Source organism: Muscardinus avellanarius, assembly GCF_963383645.1.
Source record: "Muscardinus avellanarius genome assembly, chromosome: 2".
Lineage (NCBI taxonomy): Eukaryota > Metazoa > Chordata > Mammalia > Rodentia > Gliridae > Muscardinus > Muscardinus avellanarius.
In genome coordinates this window covers 13,600,490-13,625,503 of record NC_137787.1, presented here as the reverse complement: position 1 = coordinate 13,625,503, position 25,014 = coordinate 13,600,490, and the positions used below count along the sequence as shown (strand labels likewise).

General features: G+C 36.2%; 1 protein-coding gene across 1 annotated transcript in view; it reads left to right on the top strand.

Annotated features, from left to right (window-relative positions):
* Positions 1-18,472, top strand: part of NYAP2 (neuronal tyrosine-phosphorylated phosphoinositide-3-kinase adaptor 2) — a gene marked incomplete at both ends in the record, with an annotated part of 293,502 nt that extends 275,030 nt beyond the window's left edge. Inside the window, one exon of the mRNA XM_080689004.1 lies at positions 18,245-18,472. Coding sequence (XP_080545130.1) covers positions 18,245-18,472 — 228 coding nt within the window. The remainder of the gene's footprint in view (positions 1-18,244) is intronic.
* Between the last annotated feature and the right edge of the window lie 6,542 nt (positions 18,473-25,014).

The following is a 25,014-nucleotide window of genomic DNA, read 5'->3' as shown; positions in this document are numbered from 1 at the left end:
AAGGAATGGTTATCCATAGCTACCACTAGACATTTGACGAGATAGGTTTTTTTCAAACCCCATTTATGTTCTATTAGTTGAGTTTTCAAAATTCATTGTTTAGTGACAGTGCAAGAATTTCCATCGCTTTCCTCAAAACTTGGAGCAAATGAATGACTACATCTTTACAGGTCAAGTTCTTTTTGGCCTTTCTCAAAAATTTCCTGGGAAGGAGGCAGCCTTTTTCATTTTTTTCTCCTCCCCAGCATGAAGGATGTTATTAAAGAGAGTAAAAGTAAAAAAAAAAATTAATAATTAATTAATAAACAGTTTGCTTCTTTCCTGGATATTATCTTTGTTTGAATTTCATAATAAGGGGTGATAGAACAGCTTGAGGAAGCCAGAGGAATCCCAGCTGAAATATGCTAATTTATGAAGTGCCTCGTTCATGAAGTGGCGGGATCAGATGGAAGTGTGCAGATGTGCAGAGTCTCTGGGCTTAATCCGGGCTCAATTATCCCCTTGCTGAGTTCCATAGACAAATTACTTAACCTCTCTGACTCAGGTGCCTTATCTGAAAAATGGCAGTAATTAAGAGGAGCTGTAATTACAGTCCTAAATAGTATAGGCTAATGGTAATGTATGATCAAATGGATTGACAACACCATTGGTTTTCTTATCATTGTTCAATCCTCCAAGGGCAGTGAATACATTATTTTATGCCTATTCCAGCCCAAGAGAAAGAAATGAAATATGTTCTATGAGTAACTTGGCAAGGTTTGTTCAGGGAAAAATGGAGCTTCACAAGTCTGGATACAACTGCTTTTGGAGGTATGTTCTCACTTTCCAGGAATGCTTTAAAAAAGCAAGTACTTTATTTCAGGGGAAGGAAAGTGGAAAAATATCAATAATACCATACAGTTTGAAATCACGATCCTAGAAAAAAACCAATCCTAACAAGTGAAATGCTTTGCATTAATTGTACTACATATGATGCAGACAACACCTTCAAATTTATAAATATTTTGTCTAATCTGCTCGTTAAGTGATAATTGTATTGTTAAAGTAATTGTATTTTATCACCCAATATCATTTCAAATACTACTTGAATATTGTGAATGCACTGGTAATGTATTTTCACTTCCAAAGTGGAGTTTCTTAGGCTGCGATTTCTTTCTAGAGTATAATTTATTATTGACTTTCATCTTTCTTCTACTCTGAAAGAATGTGGTCACAGGCAGAAAACTGACAGCTTTCGGAATCAACCAGCTTTGGCTTCAAACTTTTAGCTCTTAAACGTCTTCATGAATGAGGCACTTCATAAATTAGCATATTTCAGCTGGGATTCCTCTGGCTTCCTCAAGCTGTTCTATCACCCCTTATTATGAAATTCAAAAAAAGGTTGTGTACTTTCAGTGTCCTCACTTATAGAGATAGTCACAACTGTTTTAGTAAAAATGATTGCACAAATATATGAAATTAGATGAAATAATACCTAAAGCATCTGGCATAGTGTTTGATAGACTGAGGGGCTCAGCACACCCCCTGGCGTTTCCCCAGTGTAGACGTCTCCCATACTCTGTGTTGGATCTATCCATTAGCTTACGACTTTGCTTAAAGTCCAAAGTCAAAAAAAGCTATCCAAGTTGTTTGTATTCAGTTTGATGAGAGAAATGTCTTCTTTATTAAGACGAGGCATCCCTGGCTGGAAGTCTATTGTTGCTCAAGTTTAGAAGTCCAAATAAAAATCTGGGTTCTTGAAAGGCCCTACCTTATAAAAGAATATCAGTAAGAATATGCCACTGATTTGACTACACATAGCAAGGGGTTACAATTTATTTGTAAAGTAGATTCTGTCCTGTTACAGATTCCAAAGGTGGAACTGTATTTTAATTTTATGTATTCATTTTACTTTATTTAATTTATTTTATTTTGCAGTACTTGGGACTAAACTCAGTGCCCTTTGAGTGGTAGGCAAGCAAGGGGTTTATCACTGAGCTACCCCGGCCCATTCACTTGCACTGTTTTTAAAATTCTAGTGCTCACATTTCTCAAGAAATTCTCAGGAGTCTTATATTTATATAATCTTATTATAAGGCTGTGATATTGAACTTATACAATCAAAATTTAACAGGAACAAGCATTTTTGTTTAATAGAATGGAAAGCCAATTCATCCATAACCTATCAATGCCCCCCCATTGCAATTCTCTTTCCTGAAAACTGAACTGTGACCTATCAAAAGGCTAGCTTTTTGCTTGTTTTGTTTGTTTTTAAAGTAATTCTGGATCTACATATTTTATATACATAGTAGATACATATTCATTTATATTTATATTGGATGTATATTTATACTGTATTTCTAAAGAGGTCACCTCCTCACCTATATTGTATGGCATTTCCAGCAGTAGACATTTATCTCTTCACAGAAATCTTTTTAAAGATAAAATGTACCCTTTGAAACTCAGTGAGACCCCATTTCAAAATAAAGAATAAAAAAATAGGGCTTAGAGTGTAGCCCAGAGGTAGAATGACTCTGTGTTCTATCCCCAATACCTCAAAAAAAAGATAAAATGTAAATTATGGAAATATCATTTAAAATCATTGTACTATAGAGCTCACTGTATCTATATAAAAATCAGACCTATACTAGCTAATAGCCATATACTTCCACACATTTTATGTGTATGCTTCCCACTCATGATTGCTCATTAAGTCAGTGGCAAAGCAGCTGTAACAAACACATCTCACCAAATATAGTGGTTTTTCTTTAAAAACTATTTCTGGTTCACACAAATTGAACCAAGATGTCTCATCAATGAATGCTGTGGACCATGGGCCAGACCTTGGCTCCTCCCAACCTGAAGCTCTTCAATGGCTGAGCAACTGAATCTCTGTGGAACCTGCCCCCTCGGGTTGGTAGAGGAGGCTGGGAGAGAGAAAAAGAATGGTCCAGGAAAGATTCTCATCTCTGTGTCCCAAGGCGCACACAGTTGGAGTTGTCACGAGGCCATGTGTAACTCCATGGCGGTCATTCTTCCAAAAACAATTTCTCTTGACATCAAAGCATAAATCAGGATAGTAGCAATGGCAGCTGAATGCACCTAGAGTCTCAGGACTGGCTGACGGTTCAGGGAGAAGAAGGGGGCTCTGTGGATTCTGCAAGTAGACCTGACCATCCCTTTGGGTGGGTGATGTAATGCCTCATTTGTTTAATGTGTAAAATAGCAAAAGCAAGACAATGAACACTTACTGTCTGCCCATGTGCTGTTTTCCAGGGATGGCGGTAGATATAAGGCATTCATAATTTTGCCTCCTTCAAACAGCTCCTTGATAGCAGAACCACATGGTGCTAAGGGGAGGGGATTGTGGAATGGACTCATATTCTTGTTTCACTCATTCTTTTGCTAATCTCTTTGGCTTGTTTAGCACACAAAGAACCTCCGTTCTTCATCTGTACAGTGGCCACCAGAAACTCAACTTTCAAAGGCTGATCTGTGAAAACCCGATTAGCTTATGAGACATTTGGAAGAGCACCTGCGCCTTTGCCTATATTCAATTCATGTTAATTGCTGTCTATATAGTTTTTAGCACCCAATTTCCATTGGTGCTGCAGAGAAATATCCCCTTGTCCTCATTCACCTTTGGTACTTCATGAAAGTGGTGAACAATCCAATCTTGGCAAGGTATGTCCTTCAGTTAAATATTATTCTCCAGCCAACTTAGGGCCACTTACACTTACTTAGAAAAAGTTTATTATATATTGGGCTTGAGGAAAATTAAAAAAATAAGATTATGGAAGCTGGGCATGGTGGCACGCACTGTAATCTCAGCATTTGGGAGGCTGAGACAGGAGGATCGTGGTTCAGAGACAGACTCAGTTATTCAGTGAGGCCATTCGCAACTCATTGAGACCCTGTTTCAAAATAAAGAATAAAAAATAAGGCTGGAGGTATAGCTTGGAAGTAGAATATTCCTAGATTCCATTCCCATTATTGCAAAAAAAAAAGAAGAATATGGAAAAAATAGGCTCTTTATTATTTCCCACTTTGGGCCCAAGTATAGCCACGAGAAATGATATGATTTTTCATGTGCAGTGTATGGATTATCTTACTAGAATGCAGGAAACATCTTTGGAATTATCTTTATCTTGGCAGGTGTGGGGATCCATGGGTAAAACCATTGAAATGGAAAGAAAGAGATTGAAGAAGATGATTGGGATATTTTGGCTGAGTTAGCTCCAATTGAACTCTCCTGGTAGCTGCAAACTATTAAAAACACCCATATTCTCTGGCTTCTCCCTTCTCCTGATTTTCATATTTACCCCACTTGTATTTTATTTCTGAGTGGTTTATGGGTTGTGAGTGTTGGTTCCTGGGGGGAAGAGGACTTGCCATTATAGTATTCATGAAAGTAAGGCTTTGTGATGTTATCTTAGTCACGTCTTCAGACTTAGAAATTGGGGCCAAATAACTGTCAAAAGGGCTCCTCCTATCTTCAAAAGTAGTAGGCGTGTTACATCTTTGGAATGAGACCTAGCAGTCTTGGCAACAAACCATCTTTCAATTTAAGCCAGAATTGATGTGGGTTTTCATAGGCTGGAGAGAAGCCAGATTTCTTATCATGTAGAACTCATTGCCTCAGTGTAGACAATGAGTTCATGGGGACGGCTGTGCCTCTAAAGTGCTTATGTTGCAGTGTCAACCTAGGCTCCCTAGACATAATGCTATTGACAATGCGAGCCATTGACACCGCTAGGCAGCCACGCGGTAATAGGCAATGTGAAAGCAGTTCTCTAGGTATAGTGACAGTTCTTTTTCCCTGTTTTGCAGTTTCTGTTACTTTTCAAGTCAAGTTTAAAAAACTCTGTTGATTTTTTTAAAGCATCCATCAAAGGGTGGTACAGCGGGCAATTCTCTGCTGGCTTTTAACCAGGGTGGCATAATAGGGTAGAGGTACAGAAACAATCCTGGAATCATCTCCAGCAAGATGTTGATCATGTTAAATCTCAGCCATTTGTCCTTACAGATGAGAATAGAATCATGGCCCCTAGGTTGTCCTTTGGAAGGTAGGTGCTGAAAGAGCCTGGGATGGCAGAAAAATTTTCTAAGAAAGTACTGTAATTACTCTCAGGATGGAAGAGTCTGATTATCACAACCATAGGAGCTCTTTGTGAATATTAATTCAGGACAGATATTTCTAAGCGAGTTGGCATCTTCAGTGCTAGAAATATTAAGCACCATCTCATTAAAGTACTTGCAGCTATTTATACTCTAGCAAACAGCATCATAAGGCTCTCATGAGAAGTTACAGCAAGGAAGAGCTTTGTTATATTTTAAGACCTTGATGCAAGACCAGTGTCTCTTGAGTGATGTCTCTTTTCCAGCACATCTTATACACGCTTGTCTCTCTCAGACAGGTAGATGGGCCTGTGCCATCCTATTTCTAGCTGCTCTGCAGGATGTCTTCTTGGACAGTAAGTAAGCAGCATGGGAAAGAGGAGAGAAGAAAAGGAGAAAGGAAAATGGATGGTATCAAGGCAGGACAGAGGGGGCTGGCCTTTGAAGCCTTGCCTGGTTGAGCCAGAGCCACAAGTAAAGTACTTCTCAAGCTGATTTGGACTTTCCAACAGAAGGTTCATTTCTTCTTGCCTTTTCATACTAATCCGTAAGGATTTGTACGAATAGTTTAGAAGGAAAATTGACCAAGCTCTTTGGAGGAAACCTGATTATAACAGAAGTAAAATTAATTTACATTACTTAAGGAGGAAGTGCTAGTTTTGAGTTAGGATGAAGAACTCAAGCATTTTAGGTCAACACAGCCCAGATTTAGAATGACAGAATAATAAAAAAAAAATGTCTTTTAAGTGGTGCAATGAGGAAGACAAGACCCCAACCCCTGTCACTAGCTGAGAGGCAATGGGGATTGGTACTTTCTTACATTGATAATATCAGGAGTACTAATGAAATGAAAAATAGCCACTGGTACTTTGGCCCAGTGTTGAAATTACAATGGGGATCTGGTTGACATTTAAGATCAAGCCTATATTAAAGGGGGTAGTATACCTATATTAATGGTTCTGGCTAATTGTTGCCACATTTCTCTGATTTTCAAAAGAAGTCACAATGTCGGTCCTCATGGCCCACCCCTCCTCTCCTTCCTCATTCTTCCTCTAAGTGTAATTAATATCCTAGTTCGCCATGCCTCCATCGACTCACTTCTTATACATCGCGCAGTTTCTACCAAATGCGACTGGGAGTGAGCCTGACACAACTTCTTGTCTCACAGTGTGGATTATCATGTCCGTTCTAATCTGAGGCTCAGAGAAGTGGAGTGACTGGCCTAAAGCTAATAAAACAGCAAATCTGGCCCCAGAACTAAATTATTGCCATTGTTGGTGCATTTCTCCTTCCCGTGACAGCTAGGCATATATGGGGCAATGTCGTCTAATGGAGAAAGAAATATATATTTTGAATATACTTCAACATCTCAATTCAACATTATAAGAAATAAAGATGTCTTTTTAGCTGTTTTTAACAGTTATTATTAAAGTCTGTTTCTTGGAGATTAGAATTCTACTTACCTATGAAACTCCTTTTTTGCTAGATAAAGCAAATGTTTGCCACAACGTGACTTCCCTCATCTCTCTGTTGTCATGTCCATATAAATTATTAAAAACACAGTATTCTATAATAAAATTAAACCAGCGCTAATATAAGTGATTAAGAGAATAAATTAAGAACATCAACACATTTGTTATCATTGAATTTCGTCTTGCATTACTCCTTGCTCCAGGGAATATCTACTTAAGATCATCTGCTTAAAAACTTCTTGCTCATTTAAAAACATATAAATGAACTCTGAAGCCTCCATAGAAGATTTGTTTGCCTTATTAAAAACAATTAGCTGCCGGGCGTGGTGGCGCACACGTATAATCCCCGCGCCTGGGAGGCTGAGACAGGAGGATTGCGCAGGTTCGAAGTCAGCCTCATCTACTTAGTGAGGCTCTCAGCAACTTAGTGAGACCCTGTTTCCAAATAAAATATAAAATGGGTCTGGGAGTATAGCCCGGAGGTAGAGAAAGCCTCTGGGTTCCACCCCCAGTACCACCAAAAAAAAAAAAAAATTAGCTATTTAGACATGGTGACACACTCTTGTAATCCCAGTGCTTGGGAGGCTGAGACAGGAGGATGACAGGTTGGCAGCCACCTCAGCTACTTAGTGAAGCCCTGTTTCAAAATAAAGAATATAAAGTAGAGCCAGGGTGTAGCTTGGAGGTAAAATTCCCCTGAATTAAATTCTCAGTTCCGAAAAAAAAAAAATTAGCTTAGCCTGGTACTTGGAGATTTTTATTATTTCCTAAAGTTCACTATTCTTTAATTTTACACTTCTACTTAAAACTGTGCATAATGATGAAATACCATATAATATTTCTAAAATTCACTTTTTATTTTTAAATTGATACCTAACTACATAAAAGCATACATAAAAATGAGGTGCCAAATGATATTTTGATATATATATTCATCATTTAATGGTTTTTAAAATATTTTTATTGGTGCATTTAGTCATAAATCTTAATGGGATAAAAGATGGTGGAGGCATACATGCACACATCATCCAATTAGCCCTTATCTAATCCCTGTCCCATTTTCTCCCCCTCCCTCCTTCTCATGCTTGGCTTAATGATTGACTTTGATATGTTTAAGTGCATTATATACTTTAGCGAGTTTCCCTCTTCTTCCTTCCCATCCCCTCAGTTAGGTCACCTTATCTCCTCATCTATAGAATCTCCTCCTTCATCTAGAGTTTCTCCCATTACCCATTTCTCCCTAGCTTTTGCATATTAGAGAAAACATCCGATTTCTTTATTATTTTGTAACTGACTAACCTCACTTAGCATAATGTCCTCCAGTTCCATCCATCTCCCTGTAAATGATGTAATTGAGTTTTTCTTTATGGGTAATGTTTAAGTCATGTGAAGCATATCTCCCTCCTCAGTCACCTGGCACTTCTTCATGGCAAAAACAATCCATATTCTTTCTTCTAGCTTTGGAGACAATCCATACATAATTGTTACCTGCAGTTGCACATCAAAACATCTCACTCCTAAGCATAACTTAGTACCTACTAATCCCTCTCCCCATCCCTTCCTCTTCTCCTACATTTACAATGAGGCTACAGCAAAGAGTTTATAAAATAATGGTTTTATGCAAATTAGAAGTTTTCTTCACAGTGATGTGGCATGGAATCCATCCCTGGTCTTTTTCCCGACTCTTTTTTATCAGCTGATAGGTCTGCACAAGTCAATCAAGATACACTAATTTTCCATTATAATTTTGAGTGTATGTAAAAAAAACATTAGGATGTATAGAAGGATAACTATTCTTGTTTGCTATCATAAAACTGTGCAAAGTAGGGCTTATTAAAAGGAACTACACAGAGGCTGCAGAAATAAGAAAATACTTTCTGATGGACTTCTTAGCAATATGTTTTCTGTACACAGTTACGGACATACTACCAATAAGCAGTTTGGGGATGAGATGAGATGGAGCTATTTTATAGAGCAAGAAAGGAATTAGTGTTCTTAGTACAATTATCATCATTCACTACTTGGATCCATCGTCTTTTAGAATACTTTACTCATTAGATAGTTCAGTAGGAAGGAAGCCAGGAAGGAGGTAAAGTGAAAAGTAGAAAGGAATTGCTTTTGCAATTCAACCTTATGATGTGAATAGGCAATCAATGACAGCGTCGTGTTGTCTGCTATTGGTTAAAGGCAAGGAAGCTGAACTGTGGGTTGAGCGTCTATTCTGGGATAACACGGTTGTCATGTGCTGCCTTGATTTTCCGTTTTCATACCCAAGGTGCAATCTGTCTTCAGAGACTAACAAATGAGCTCTAAGCTTCTGTAAATTTGGTTATTGCAAAGGTAAAATGAAATGATGTAGGTATGGCATCCACATAGCACTTTGGCCACTCTGAGGAAATGCTATAGTTATTATATCCATGATCTTGATACTAATGAAGAAGGGCATGGTAGTGAAGATAGTAATAAGAAAAAAAAGTAAAAAATCTCATCTCTCCTTAAAGTTTTTATTTACTACTGACTAACTGATACTGAGGATTGAACCCAGGGTCATTCCATCTCTAGTGTACACCCCCAGCCATTTTTACTTTACTTGTAAACAGGGTCTTGCTAAGTTGCTGAGGGTCTTGCTAAATGGCTGAGACTGGCCTTGAACCTACGATCTGCCTGTCTCAGCTTTCCAAGTACTGGATTTTTGGTGTGCATCAACCAGGCCAGGTTTTTACCATTCTTATTCAATCTAATACATTGTCATTGGCTACATGTAGTAAACGTACTAGAATGGTTGTGGTGTGTGTGTGTGTGTGTGTGTGTGTGTGTGTGTGTGTGTGCATTTGTGAGTTTCTAGTGTGGGCAACTTAATCATAATTAGCCATGGCTCAATTTAGTATAATGGTAATCTTGAATTTCAACTCCAGTTCTTTCTTCTATGGGGCATTTGATGCTGCACCAGGTATTTAATCTTTTCAAAACTTGTTTTATCACCTAAAAACTAGAAATACAATATGCTTCCGAGTTATTACATTAAGTGAATTAATACATGCTATGCATGCATAGAGGGCCTGGAACATTGTTTTGTACACTAATGACTGCTTGTATTGTTATATTGTTATTGATGTTACTTACTATCTTTTTCTCCTGAGTCGCATGTCAAACGGTGCATATAATCTTGAAATTTATTTTAGAACTTTCATGAAATCATTGAAGAATGTTTTGAGCTCATTCCTCTTACATCAACCAAGAATGAAGGCTGAGATGTATTAGTTTTTTCACCCCTATTTCTTGAGGGACACTATTTACACATATATTATTCAGTAATACTTTAATAATTTTATTTTTTAAATGTATGGTGACTTGAAGACCTATAGAAAGTTTCAATGATTTAACCACAAATGTGTGATATTTGTACACACACACATACACACACACACACATATATGTATGTATGTATGTATGTATGTATGTATGTATATGCAAAAATAAATATACAGCCGGGCATGGTGGCGCACGCTTGTAATCCCAGCACTTGGGAGGCTGAGACAGGAGGATGGTGCAGGTTCAAAGCCAGCCTCAGCTACTTAGTGAGGCTCTCAGCAACTTAGTGAGATGCTGTTTCCAAACAAAATATAAAATAGGTCAGGGAGTGTAGCCCGGAGGTAGAAGGCCCCTGGGTTCCATCCCCAGTACCACAAAAGTAAATCAATCAATCAATAAATATACGTTTATATGGATGATAAATACATGCATATGGATTGATCATATTTGCAATAATTTGCTAAGACAAGAATCTGATTCTTCCTCCATAAATTTAAATTTGTCTTTACTAGCATGCTGTATCTAATGTATATCCAGAGTGTGGAAAGGGCCCTCAGAGAATGCTTCTGTGCTGTCTTGGCGTAGTATAGCCTCTTGCCATCTTTCACGTGTGTTACTGAATATGTCAGACTATCTTCCATCGGAGTCACCAGAGAAGCTTAATTAAACTGCGCTGCCTGAGCTTGGTTGTGCCAGATTTAGAGTCCAACTAAGCCTTCGGGGACATTGGCCCATCACTCAGTGTAACTCACCGGGCAAGAATTGATGCCCACAGTCCGAAGGGCTGGTGTTCTTGGTCATAGACACCCAGGCTGAGATTCAGGATTGGTGCCTCCTGGGGATCATACATTGCAGGAAATATATTTTTAAACCTTCTATAGTTTGGGGTATTGTTGGATTCCAGTGATATTGCACATTTATCTGTTCTAGCATTACAGTGGCCTTCATTTAAAATGGGAAACAAGTTTGAGTGTACATTCATCCTCCTGGCCTTCAACTGATACTTTTCAAAGTTACATAAATGATGTTTATAAGTATTTATAAATTTGCATAGATTATTTGGTTATGTATTTCTTAAGAAACAGTCTACATAATACTGTAATATTAGACTACTGCTATATGCTAAACAAACACACATGTTTTCTTTTTTTTTGTACTAGGAATTGAATTAAGGGTTACTCAGCCTTTGAGCTACACCTCCAGTCTTTTTATAATATTTTTTTGATGTAGGGTCATACTAAGTTTCTGAGAGACTCACTATTTTGTTGAGGCTACCCTTAAACTCACAATGCTCCTGTTCTAGTCTTCCAAGTACCAGGATTATAGTCATGCACCACTACACCTAGCTTCAGTATATATATCATTTTATAAGAGATACATAAAGCAAGCCACAATCACTTAAGGGAAAAAGCTTTCTTTATTTCTATCTGAACATGTGACTCTTTGACACTAGGTAATAAAACAATTTTATTTGTGAATATGCTGGCCAGGGTAGAGAGTTGTAGCCCTTTAGTTATATCTGTTTCAAAAGGTTTATTCAGATTTATGTAATCTTTTGTACTTTGTAATTGTGACCTCTTTCTATAGAAATATTAGCTAGAAAAAGATAAGAAATATAATTCACTAAAATTAAGGAGACAAGTTCTCCAAATAAACTTTTCCTTTCAGCTTGACACACAAGAGTAACACATCAGACAAAAGTAAATAATGTGGTGTGATTAAGACAGGGGCTGACCTGGCACAAAATCTCATAGCAAGAGAATTTAAACCAGGTCTTCTGCTTCATTTCTCACTCCTGAAACTTTCTTTTCTTTATAATTATGCAATTAAAATCTACCCAAATTATTTCTCTAAATTAACTGCAGAACTGATTCCACATCTCATCCTTATCATTTCTATTAACTACCAGAACTTGAAAGGAGAAATACTACAGGCCTGTGTGAATCGATGCTCTTCATTTTGTTTTATAACCCTTTTTATAGCATCAATATTGATATTATCTTTTCCTCCATCTTCCATTAGACAGTTCTAATAGATTCTTATTTTAAGGGTCAACTGACCATTTACTGGGTAAGAAAGCATATTTAGGAAAAGGTATGATGATCGAACATATTCTTTGGATCCACTAACCATTTATTATGGTGGAGATAAGTGGAAATTTAATGTTTTATGTTTAATTGATCTATTCAAGATAATTTTTCACAATTTATAGGACTTGCATGTCATTTATTTGACCTTTTATCATACTATATTAATCATAATAAAGTGGCTAGTTGCTTATTTTATTAGTTAGCTGTGTTTTTCATTTTGTATGATCATTCTAGGGCTATCAATTTTTTTCTTTGTAAATGGCCAGATTGTAAAAATTTTAGGCTCTATGACCATATGACCTCTGTTTCAGCTACCTTATTTTATAGGTAATATAATAACAAATAAGCATGCCAGTGTGTTCGAAGCCTTTTTTATATACTCTGCAATATGGGTTCATATAATTTTCATGTATTACCAAACATTTCTTTATTTTTTCAACTGTTTAAAAATGTAGCGGGGCATGGTGGTGCAATACTTGTTATCCCAGTATTGGGAGGCTGAGAGAGGAGGATTGCAGGTTTACGGTCAGCCTCAGCTACTTAGTGAGGTCCTTCACAACTTGGACCCTTTTTCAAAATAAGAACAAAAAAATAGAGCTGGGGGCTTAGCTCAGAGATAGAGTGCCCCTGGGCTCAATCAATCTCCGGTACTGAAATAATTGCCAGCTAGTTAACTAACTAACTAAATTAATTAATTAATTAATAAAATGTGAAAAAAAAACAGTTCTTGCTCATGGACTACAGCTGGTAGTGGGCTGTGTTCAGCCTGTGTGGAGGAGGAAGCCCCCCTATCTTTGTTCACTCACTGTCTTGAAAATATATGTTAAAAAGTCACGAAAATGGCATGCTTACTTTTCTTTATGCTTGATTAAAGTCTACCTGTTTGCCCATTGGTGGGAGAGGGAGATCATTGTCAGTAAGAGCCACAGCATCCCTAGCCAGGCATGATGCCTGGGATTGCAGTACTTGGGACTGTGAGATGGAAAGGGCATGGGTTCAAGGAAAGTTTCAGTAATATAGTGAGGAGACCCTTTTTCAAAACAAAAACAAAAAAGAAAACCGGGGTATATATTGAAGGTAGAATGCCCCTAGCTTCAATCCTGTGTCAAATACACACACACACATACACACTTGGCTGGCATCATGACTCTTAGGACAAGGAAGGAATAGGGGCAGGTGTCTAAGTCTCACCCTAGAGTGCCATCACCTGGAGGTTTGGGTTTTAGTATTCGACTTTCAGGAGGGCACAGGCATTCAGACCAGGGCCAAGTTTCTCCACTGTCAAGTCCCTCCCCTCCTTCTTCTCTGGGTTGTACTTTACTGTGTAGATCACAAGAGTGAAGACTTTTGTTTTGTCTCCTCAACAAGGAGTATTACTTAATTTTATTCCCACAAACTTATTACTAAAGAATATTGGCTCTGCTGAATCATGTTAATATAAAAATCTCATCTAAAAGATGTGTATTCATAACTGAACTATCATCTTCCAATAATTTCCCAAAGTGTGCTAATCCTCCTGCGTGTGTGTCTTCTCTTCTTTTCATGGTATATAGAATGAACGCAATTGGATTAAAGATAAAAATAAGGTCATTTAATTAAGGTACAAACCTAGAAGTGTTTATTTACTGGATTCGGTTTCATATTAGTTGTAACAGTCAATTCACAAGGTTCTTCAAACTGCAGGGAGAAACAGAATGGGATTTTACAGCCATATTTTAACACAGTAGGAAGAATTTTATAATAAAAGAAAAAATCAGAAAAGTGGTAAAATTTTGTATGGGTAATACTTTTAACTCACTTCCTATATTTGCTAAATATGCTATTTGTGGTGAACCAAATAATGAATAGAAACATAACATCTGTCAAAGTAAAATGTGTGTAGAGACATTTGGGCAGACAAATTTGAACATGTAAAGGACCATAGCAGTAACACTGGAACTCGGAGAATTAAAAGAATATTTTTGAAATGACAATCTTCCAAAAATATATATTTAAATTTTCTTCTACTACCTGGTCCTCTTCTATGAACCTAACAACACATCCTTATTGATGATCTATCTGGCATCAAAAGTGAAGGCTCAACATGTGAAGTCAGTCTGAAAAAAATGTAATTCTTCTCATTAATGTTGCAGGACATTTCAATGCAGTGGACATATATTGATTTCATGAAATGTAAAATGATGAAAAATCATGCTTTATAATTATTCTGGCCCTTCTTTAGGTTTTAAAGTTTTATTATTAATAAAAACATATCTATATAAGCATACACTACTAATTGGCATAAAACAAACTTATTTTATTAACAATACAATGAAATATTATAACAATGATGAAACAGATTGTTGACAGTGTTGTCAATGCAGTTTTGAAAAATTATTTTGCAGCCATCCCTATTGATTGGCACTTTAAAAATATCAAAGAAAATAAACTAAAAAATGATGTAGTGTTTGTGTGAAGAAGTAAATGTAATGCAAATGTAGAACTGGCACTGTAAGAAATATTTTGCTTCAAAGAAATTTTCCAAATATATTGAAATGTGCAAAACACAAAATGTTTTACTAAGAAGATTATCTGGGAAATTTTATTTTAAAGGTAGCAAAAACTGTTTACTGGTAGTGGCTTCTATTCAATTCACAATTTTACTGAGAATCTAGAACCTTGTTCTGCATGCTGGGACTTCTAAAATGGATTAAATTAAGGCCTGCCTTCCAATAATTCTTTGTTATAAATTCCATGATGATGGTTTATAGTCACCAATAAATTTTGGCTGCATTTCCACCAAAGTAGAGTTACTGTATTTTTATTTCATATATAAATTTGTTATAAAATATTGGTCTTCCAAATATCTTTTGCACTGCCTTGGCAATATCTTATTGGGACATAAATCTGCTCATCAGAGTAACTCACCAAACACCTAGAATTTTGTTTAAAATGTTGGTACCCTGGCGGGCGTGGTGGCATACGCTTGCATTCGGGAGGCTGAGACTGGGGGATCACGGTTTGCAGACAGCCTCAGGTACTTAGTGAGGCCCTCTGCAACTGAGTGAGATCCTGTTTCAAAAAATAAAGAATAGCTGGGCGTGGTGGCACACGTTTGTAATCCCAGCTCTTGGGAGGCTGAGCCAGGAGGATTGCACAGGTTCAAAGCCAGCTTCAACTACTTAGTGAGGCTCTCAGCAACTTAGTGAGACCCTGTTTCAAAATAAAGTATAAAAAAGGTCTGGGAGTATAGCCTAGAGGTAGAAAAGCACCTGGGTTCCACCCTCAGTACCACACACACAAAAAATAAATAAATAAAAAATAGGGCAAGTGGTGTAGCTCGGAGGTCGATTGCCCCTCGGTTCCATTTGCAGACCTGCAAAAAGTAAAAATAAATAAATAAAATGGCCTGCGATTTTGAGCCAGGGACTGGAAGACCTTAAAAAAACCTATACACAGCCAGTACTTTTAAGGAATGCTATGTCAACAACAAGTTATTTATCTAAGAAAATAATTTTCAGTTCCAAGTCTAAATTATTAATTTTGATTTGTTTAATTGATAATTTTTATTTACTCATAGTAATAAACATTCACATTTTACTAATGCCTGCAATGATAATACACACCACACTATCATTATAGTTTTTTTTTCGTTTTAAAAACAGCTTTATTGAGATATAATGTGTATATCATAGAATTCAGCCATTTAAAGAATGCAATTGAATAATTTTCAGTATAATCACAGACTTATGTAACCATTGCCACAATACAACTTTATAACACTTTCAACAATCACTCCCCTTGCAAAAATAAAAATGAAAAACACACGCTAACAACAAAAAACCTGTGTACTTATTTGCCAAAGTGACTGCTCCATTTTATATCCCCATTAGTTATGTTTGTTTAAAAATTTACCTACATTATCATCAACATTTGCTTTTATCCATTTATTTGGTTAAAGCCATCCTAGTGGGTGTGATATTGTGTCTCATTTTGGTTTTGTTTCATATTTCCTGAATGACTAATAATTCTGAGGATCTTTTCAGGTACTCCTTAGGTATTTGCATATCATTATTTTTGGAGGGAAGTGGTACTTGAGATTGAACTCAGAGGCATTCCACCTATGAGTTACATCCGTTTTTATTTTGAAACAGTTGGATGTGGTGGTGCACACCTGCAACTCCAGTACTTGGGAGACTAAAATAGGAGGATTACAGGTTTGAGAACAGCCTTAACAACTTAAGAAGATTCTCAGCAATCTAGAGAGACCTTCTGTTATATTCTGAGTATTATGTCCCACCATGATAGTGTCCTAGTTTCTTAAAGTTTGGAGACCTAGTTTTCTGATGGTAATAGAAAGATGAATCCTGACTTTAAGCACAGAGGAGAGGACATGATGTCACATGGAGCCGGCAGAAGATAGATACAGACAACCACTAGGGATTTATCAGTAGTGGGATAGGAAGACTTGGATAATGATATATGGGCTTTAAAATGAGTTGACTTTCTTTATTCCTTTAAACTTCACATAAGCTTCTGAAAACAAGGTATCATCAGTTAAATCACTCAGAAAAAGAATCCAAGAAGCTCAGTGGACAGTATATATTTGCACATCTAGGACTGGAACACATTTTCTACTTTTAGGTTCTCTCTGTTCCTTAAAGGATTAAGAATCATGAGAACGTGTTTTGCTTTGTTTACACCAAAAATTAACTACCTGATTTGGGGCAAAATAGACAACTTTAAATCTTAGCTTCCTCATCTATGTGGTAAGGACTTTGTACTCTCTTATCTACCCAAATCCTGTTCTTTCTTTAACTACGCACACTGAGGGGAATTAAAGCGAAGTTGTTAAAAATAAAGATGTTGGAAAATAAAAAAAACTCTTGAGTTCAAATTTTGATTTCCATTTGTTGGCTCTGTTACTTTGGACAATTTAGCAAATCTCTTTGAGTTTTTATTTCATTCATCATTATAGACAACCAAAGTACTTATGTCCGAGCATCAGTGACATGAAGAATAATGAATTAAATCATGCAAAATGTTTGTGAGCTCTGATTGAGTAACACTGGATAAGTATTTGCTCTGATTGTTACCCTGAAATTATAAAACTAAATGTAATGACTTTAAGTGAGCTATTTTAACCTTTCAAGTCATAGAATAGACTTGCTTAAACAATGAAGTGCCTGCTTCTTCATTATAGCTGGACTCATGGGTCCATCCCATTGCCTTTATAAAATATGCTTTTATTGGTGCATTGTAATCATACATCATAATTTCCTTGTTTCTAATATACATGGCATTACATATACCTGGGAGCAGTGTCCAACTGTCCAGCAATATATGTATTTGTATCAGTATCTAGTCCACACTGAACTTTTTCCTGGCTACTCAACTGACCAAATTAATCTTTTTCTGTAAGTTTTTGTAATTACTCAGAATTAGAGTCAATGTGATTACAAAGGGCACCAGTTTTTTTTTTTTTTTTCTTTTTGATATTGAGGATAGAACCCAGGGATATTCTACCTCCGAGCTACATCCCTAACACTATTTTTTATTCTTTATTTTGAAACAGTATCTCAATGAGTTGCAAAGGGCCTCGCTAAGTAGCTGAGGCTGTCCTCAAACTGGCCTCCTGAATGCTGGAATTACAAGCGTGCGTCACCATGTCCAGCTCAGAGGGCACTAATTCTAACTTTAGACATTTGCTGAAGCATCAGAGACTTCTTTTAGAATTACATATGCATTTACATTCCAAATATATGAGTGCACACTAAAAGTTATTATAGCAGGAAAAGATTAAAATATCTACTCTACTATATGCTACTTATAAACAGATCCAAGAGTTTACAATTTATTAAAAAAAACAAGATGTTCATTAATTTCATTAAACATCATATTCTTGGTAAACCTCACTGAAAAAATAATTCCAATAATCAAACTTAGATTTATTGGGACAAAACACACACACAAAGAAACATGAGAGTAATAGTTAAATATTTGGCAAACTGCTTAAAAATATAAAGTAATTTCCATACCGTGGTCTGTCAGAACATGCTACAGACTATTTTTGCTCAAAGTATTATTAAATAATCTAACCAATGTAAGTACAGAGCATTTATGGTTTTCATTTTTGCATTGTAAAAATTACTGTATTTCTCAGTTTCCTTTAAGAGTGTTTAGAGGAGGTGTAGACACAGCTGGCATTTTCCTAAATAACTACTAGCACGGTGCAAGACTGCTTTCATTCCATTTTTCTTTTCCTTCTGTATTCACTCTTTGTGTTTTTGCTAGGTGGCATGCATGCAGTGGTTTCATGGAGACCATACAATGCTTGAGATGATTGAGAAAAAGCGTTGCTTGTGCAAGGAAATAAAGGCTAGACAGAAAACGGAAAAGGGCCTTTGCAAACAGGATAGCATGCCCATCCTGCCCAGCTGGAAGAAGAACGCAGGTGCCAAGAAGTACAGCCCTCCGCCCTACTCTAAACAGCAGACGGTGTTCTGGGATACCGCCATATAAGAGTGTTCTGGATGGTCGGAGCAGCTCCACTTACTTAATACAAAGGAAGAGGGAGGTCAACTCGGTCATGTTGTAATTGTGACATATCTTCTCTGTCAGAGTGGAATGCCACTGGTAACTGTGGTGACTGGTGGCAAGTACAAGATAAAATGCTTACGTCCTTGCAATTAAGGCACACCTGATTTATCCCAGATTCTTTTGAACCCAGAAGATATTAAATTGTAAATACTTTCCCAGTTTATGGGTGACACCTGAAATGAGACACACTATACATAGTATATAAATTTAAAAAAATACCAAGTTTACTAGATGACATAATTTCGGTATTAACTGGTTTGTTATCTCTTTTATATGTAATCCCTTGATGCCTTTTACTATTAATTTTTGCATTTAAAATGTTTTATTTCTTCTCCTTCCCACATTTGGCTTCTGTACAATAGTTCACAGTTATAAATCATATTCATTCGCATAATATAGGATCTGGTGCTAGCAAGGTAGAAATTGAAGATCATATTTGCTAACAGCATTTGCTGCTTTTCAAGTTTTTAAGGGTTTGACAGGAAATGAATGAAAGTGTGACATTAATCTAAGAGTCCCTGTTACATTGGCACTGATATTTTTGCTACTTTGATTTCATAAGCATTTCTCTTCAGTATCCTCCTGTTTGTAGTAAGCAATGGTTAGTGAGACTCCAGGGTCTATGTGGACATCCCAGCAGAAAACATTTCCTTCAGAAATGGCACTAGGGACATGCGTCCTTACATCATGGATTTGATTGGAGGAGACCAGGGTTCACTGTGACAAAGGAAGGAACATGAGCTCATGAGATCAAAGGGGTCCGTCAAGAGAATGGCCACTTTCCAGAAGCTGGGACAACGGCTTTGCTGTCATTCTGGCCACTGTTTCTAAGTAGCATTTTATGTGCATAATTGTTTCCCCCAGAAAGTGAGACATGCACATTCCACTAGACTAGTTCACGTTTTTCAGTACATTGAATGCCAATCCCTTCAAGATCTAAGCCCATTAATAATGGGAAGATTTTCTTGCTAAATTTTCAAACCAGTTGTCACAGTTTTGGGTCGTAATCTGTGCATGACCATCACACTCATTCTTGCTGATTATGACTCCACGACCAAAGAATCATGACCACTTCTGAATTTTATTTTGTTTCAAGGAAGAAACAGGAAATGCAGGGGATAGAGGAGAAGGTGGATTCAATTTTATGTGGTGATGAAATTTAAGTTTTTAAAAAGAATCATATATATCTTTTAAAAGTAACCTGTTAGTTGAATATAAATATTGCCACGGATAAATAAAAAAGGAAACTATCGCATATATTTTGTATATTGAAATCACTATTTATGCTTCCTAAAATTGACAGTATGTGGTTCTTCGCTAACAATCAAACTTAGTATTATATTTCTGAGAGAAAAAATGTGTGTGTTTGAAGTTATTGTCATAATAAGTAGTTTTCCTTGTAAGGGTATTGACAGCAATAGTACCACGCTGCTCAATAAAACCAAATATAACAGGAGTTAGGAGATTTTTGTAATCTATATTGACAAGAACTAGTAACGCTTTATTGGTAATAGTTTCTTTCAAGAGCCTTCGAAATGTTATAATTTTTTAGAGTTTTATAATTAATGTATATTTTGCTGTCCAATTAGAATTCTGAAAGAATAAGGAAAAAAGGTAAGTGGGAGCTAATGTATGTATGTATGTTGTGTATGTGTGTATGTGTGTGTGTGTGCCCGCGCACATGTACACGTGTGCGCACACGTGGAAAAGCACTGAGTGGGAGAAGTGTATACAGAAAATGCTTACTGAAATTTCAGGTTTGGTTTGTAGAAGTCAGGTGGTTGAAAAAAATGTAGAATCACAAATACAGGAAATCACAGAGGGATTGTAAGTACCTTATATGAATCCTGCCGCTACGTCTCACCAGTTATAGATGATGTTTCAAACCCAACAGTCAATGGAGCACAAAAATAAGAGTAACACAAATGTGTTAAGATAAAATCATAATGGAAATACAATGTGTTTATGACCAAGCTGTTATTCTGATTTCAATGATTTTGACCGTCTTTACTCAAGCCAGTCAGTCACACACAAGACACTGACTCTCACTATCGTTATGATCTTGGTACATATATATTCAGGCCAAGTCTATAAATGATTATCCTTCCCTCACAATTTACATGTAGATAACATCTTCATATGAGGAGATGCAAGTGTGTTTCTCAGATGCTGATCTTGACCATGTCTTTCTGAATTAAGCAGAAGGTATATTTTTCTGCCAGACACTTGTCAAGAAGGAGGCACTGAAATGATCTGTGTTGGACTTAGTCACTTCAATTTGTTTTATCCAACTCACATTATCATGAGATTCCACGCACTCCTTTTTCAAATGTGTTATTTTGTGAGAATGTAACTTGCTTGAAAACTTGACCTTAGGCAAACATTTCCACTTACATCTCTAAATCTCTCCCTGCCTGGGAAGCAATTGAAATACCTGGAAAAAAATGGCTTCATTTGATTTGACTCAAGAACTGTCACTCTGTGCCTAGATGATATGTAAGTGTCTATGGTGGCCATGCCGATCTATAATCAATCTCCTGTGCAGAATGCTTCTTAGTGCGGAAAAGAAGAGGCCACTAGTGCAGAGACAGACACAAGTAAGCCAATTCTCTAGCAGTAATGAATGAAGATACTTCTCTGTATGGCTTTGATCAGAAGATAACCTGTAGTTGATACGCTATGCCATGATAAAGCTTGTATTTTCAGCAGTGCCAAAGAACAAATCACATCATGGCATGGTTATCAGGCTGAAAGAGCGCATACTTATGAAAAATGGACTTCTCACAGCAAATATTATAGAAACTGAATTTTACTGGCTCTCAGTAAGGTGCTTTTATTTATGAAATACTTCTGAGCAGAGAAGAAACAAATTTCTTTGGAAACGACAGAAAGAAAATATGAAATACTGCATTTTCCCCAGTCACAGAAGCCTGCGTCTGCTGTGGTTTTACAAACATCTTTTAACATAGACACTGCCAACCTGTCCCCTGGGGTTAGGTGACTGAAGCAAATTTGGAGGGAAAAGTGGTGGATTTGCTTATATGAAAGTTAGTGTCCACCTGTCTAAAATAATTGGAAGAATAAAACAGAACATTAAGAGATTAAAATGTCTAGTTTTAAAGAAATCCACATTCTACACACAACAATTTTCTGGAGACAAATGGATACAACTTCACTTTTCAAAATAATGGCACTATTTCACAACAGACATCAGGTTTTCTTTGCCTCTAGAAAACAGAAAAAACTTGAGTGATCAAGTCAATAAAATCAAATAACTCTATTGGGTTATTATTCTAACTAACTCAAAGAATAATGAATAACAAATACAAGTTTGTGTCACTTGTACGTTGCAACAACTCAGTTTCTAACAAAAGAGTTTATAAGAGAACTATGCTTAGAGGTGAAATTAAGATTTCTATTATTTAAGCAGTAACACTGAGGTGAGAGATAATTCACACTTGCAAAGGAGTATAGACTAGGCTAGCAGTTCACAATTCATTGTATCCTAAACTTAAGCAGAAATAAAAAGAAAATGATACATAAGGTTTTTTTAAATTATCTTATTTCATTTCCTTTTTGATGGGAGAACAGATTGCAAATTGACGAAGGTGGGCAATTTGTTTTAACCCATTATTTCTTTAACTTTTCTGTATGAAGCAACTTACGTATTAGTCATTTTAAAAAGTTTCTGAAACACTTGGAATTAAACATTGAAAAATACACGATCTTTGCCTTCAAAGCTTAACTATACAATCATTAATATTTTCAAAACAAAGCCAACTGTTTTTAAGAAGACACAAAATTTCATATGCTAACAGCTCTTATGTGTTTATATATGGTATTCTCATTTTTTCAGATCAAGTGTACAGTCAAAGTACTAAAACACACTAAATTTAATATCTAAGTATACAATATGTTTTTGTGTAAGCCTCTATATGTACACATACAAAATGTACAACTGTCTATGTAAATCAGCAAAAAGGTTAACACGTTTTGCCACGTTAGACTTGAACATTATGGCTTGAGGTTTGGATGATTTAAAACCCTTTTATATTTGGGTCAATTACATTATAACAGAGTTTGTGTAATCTGAAAAACATGTCTAATTACATTTCCCTTTAAATATTATGAAATTACAAATTGAAGGGGAAATTTGAAAGACATTGTTGGATTGATCAAACCAAACGTGAAAATCCTTCGAAGCATTCAGTTGTCCCCAAATATAACTGGGTTTGCCCACCCTCAAATCATCGGCATTTACATATGTATACACCCACAGACAGAACACATACTGTATATAATATATATGGAAATGTTTAGTATGCACTTCTTTTGTTTGGAACTCCTTAACTAACATTTATAGTGTAGCAATTTGTGTAAAGTGCACTGTGATTATAAAAAACAAAAAACGAAAACAAAGCACAGTAAAGTCACAGGTCTTGTTATCTTGCACTAAAAACGTGTTTACGTATTTAGCAATTGTATGTTTACTTTCTTGCTCTTTTCAAACAATTGAAACAAATAGCTATGAAAAATGGTATAAAATAATATGATTTTTAGTGGCTAATGGTACTACATTTTTAAAAGACAGGGTTTTTAAAGAAAACCATTCAACATCCATTCCAAAATAACATGTTTACTATATCTAAAAAATCTGAATGTCGTATTGCATTTTTCATTACTCATTAGAAATGTCAGGTGTGTGCCTGAAAAATTGTGCAAATAAGCATTAGCTAACAGTTTTCTCTACTCATGTGTTCTTAGCCATTTCTATATACATAAGAATATATACACTGATGTTTTAATGTCTCTTAATTTTTGTACTTGATTTTTTTAGGTAACATGTAATTATAAATGTACTTTGATACTACTGAAGTAACCAGATGTTGTTCAAAAACAAAATTGATTTCTTTAGTGCATTGACAATATTTTACAATACTTTTGTGCTTATTTATTTGTGCTCCCGTGTAATTATAATAAAAGCAATAGTTTAAATTAGTTGACTGTCGTGCCTCATACTTATTCATCGAGAAACAAGATCAGATCATCAAGAATTATTTTAAGGACAAAATGAACAACTTTCTGTTCTTTGGTTGCCTATGAGATCTCAGGTATTGTGGAAGTTTGTTGCTGGTGAGTATTGAGGTCTGGATCTTTCATTAATTATGTGGTGCCTGCTTGTCCTAAGTCACTAGTTGGTTTCTGACTCAAAATGATACAGTAAACAAAAGGAGTCTTACCATTTATCTGTCTTCTTCACGCACCTAATTCCAGTTAAATAACTCAAAGTATATCTCAAGTATAGTGGAGGCACTAGAGAATAAAACCTAATTATTCAAGACCTATGTACACAGACAAGGTATGTATTGGAAGAATACTTGGCATGTGCATTTATTTAGTCATACCTCTAGAATTAACCTGGCTTACCTAAGGAGGAATTTATTATGTTTAATGGTGCTAGGATATAAATCAATAAAATGTTATCAAGCATTTGTTATATGTAAGGCAAGATTCTGGAGCTCAGTGAAATTAAAAAAAAAACAAAGTGCATCTGAAAGAATGCAGTATCTTCTGATGGATTCTAGTGGCTCCTAAATCAACCACTTATATCTTCTCCCATATATGCAATCTCAGTGTAATTATTTATACTTTTGTCATTCCTCACTAATTCTTTTCATGTCCATTCATTAAGAGGAATTTAATTTATTGTCATTGCTCAGTGTCACTCTTCTAGCTATTCAAACACTCATTTTCCCACTCTACCTCTTGGTTGAACAAGAACTAGACAGTGACTCTCACCACATCCAGACACCCTGAGCTCCCATTCATTTTAGTCTCTGGAAAGAAATAGCCCCGTATCTTACCACACTGATCTCTTTCATGTCCCCTAACCCTGATAAAATCACAGCTTTGTGATTTTAAACTGTACGTAGGTTAATATGAAGGTTTAAAATGACTGATAAACAATGTACATACCCCTATCATCAATTTGTACTGTAGGGGATTCTTAACATGTCCGAGTGAATGTCTGGAGATTTTGTCCTTACAACAATTTTTCTCACACTTTGCTGTGCAGAAAAATCACCTGGGCAATTCTTAAAAACACCCAGTGTGCAGAAGGCATCTCCAGGCATCCATAGTTAAAAAATAAAAACAACAACAACAACAATTCAAATGACTCCAGTACGCTGCCAAGTCTGAGGACTAGTGCAGCACTTTCCAAACTTAAGCACACATACTGATCACATGGAGCTCTTGTTAGCACAGATTCTGATTCCATAAAATATGATAAAATCTGAGATTTGGCATCTCTAGCAAGGTGCTAGGAGATGCTGATGCCATCTGAAGACACCCTTTGATCAGCAACTTCTGGGCAATTCACTTCTTTGCCTGTTTAGCGAACCTTTGGGAACAGTATTCTGGAACACCATTACTCAACGTACTCCACAGATGAACAGTGTAGC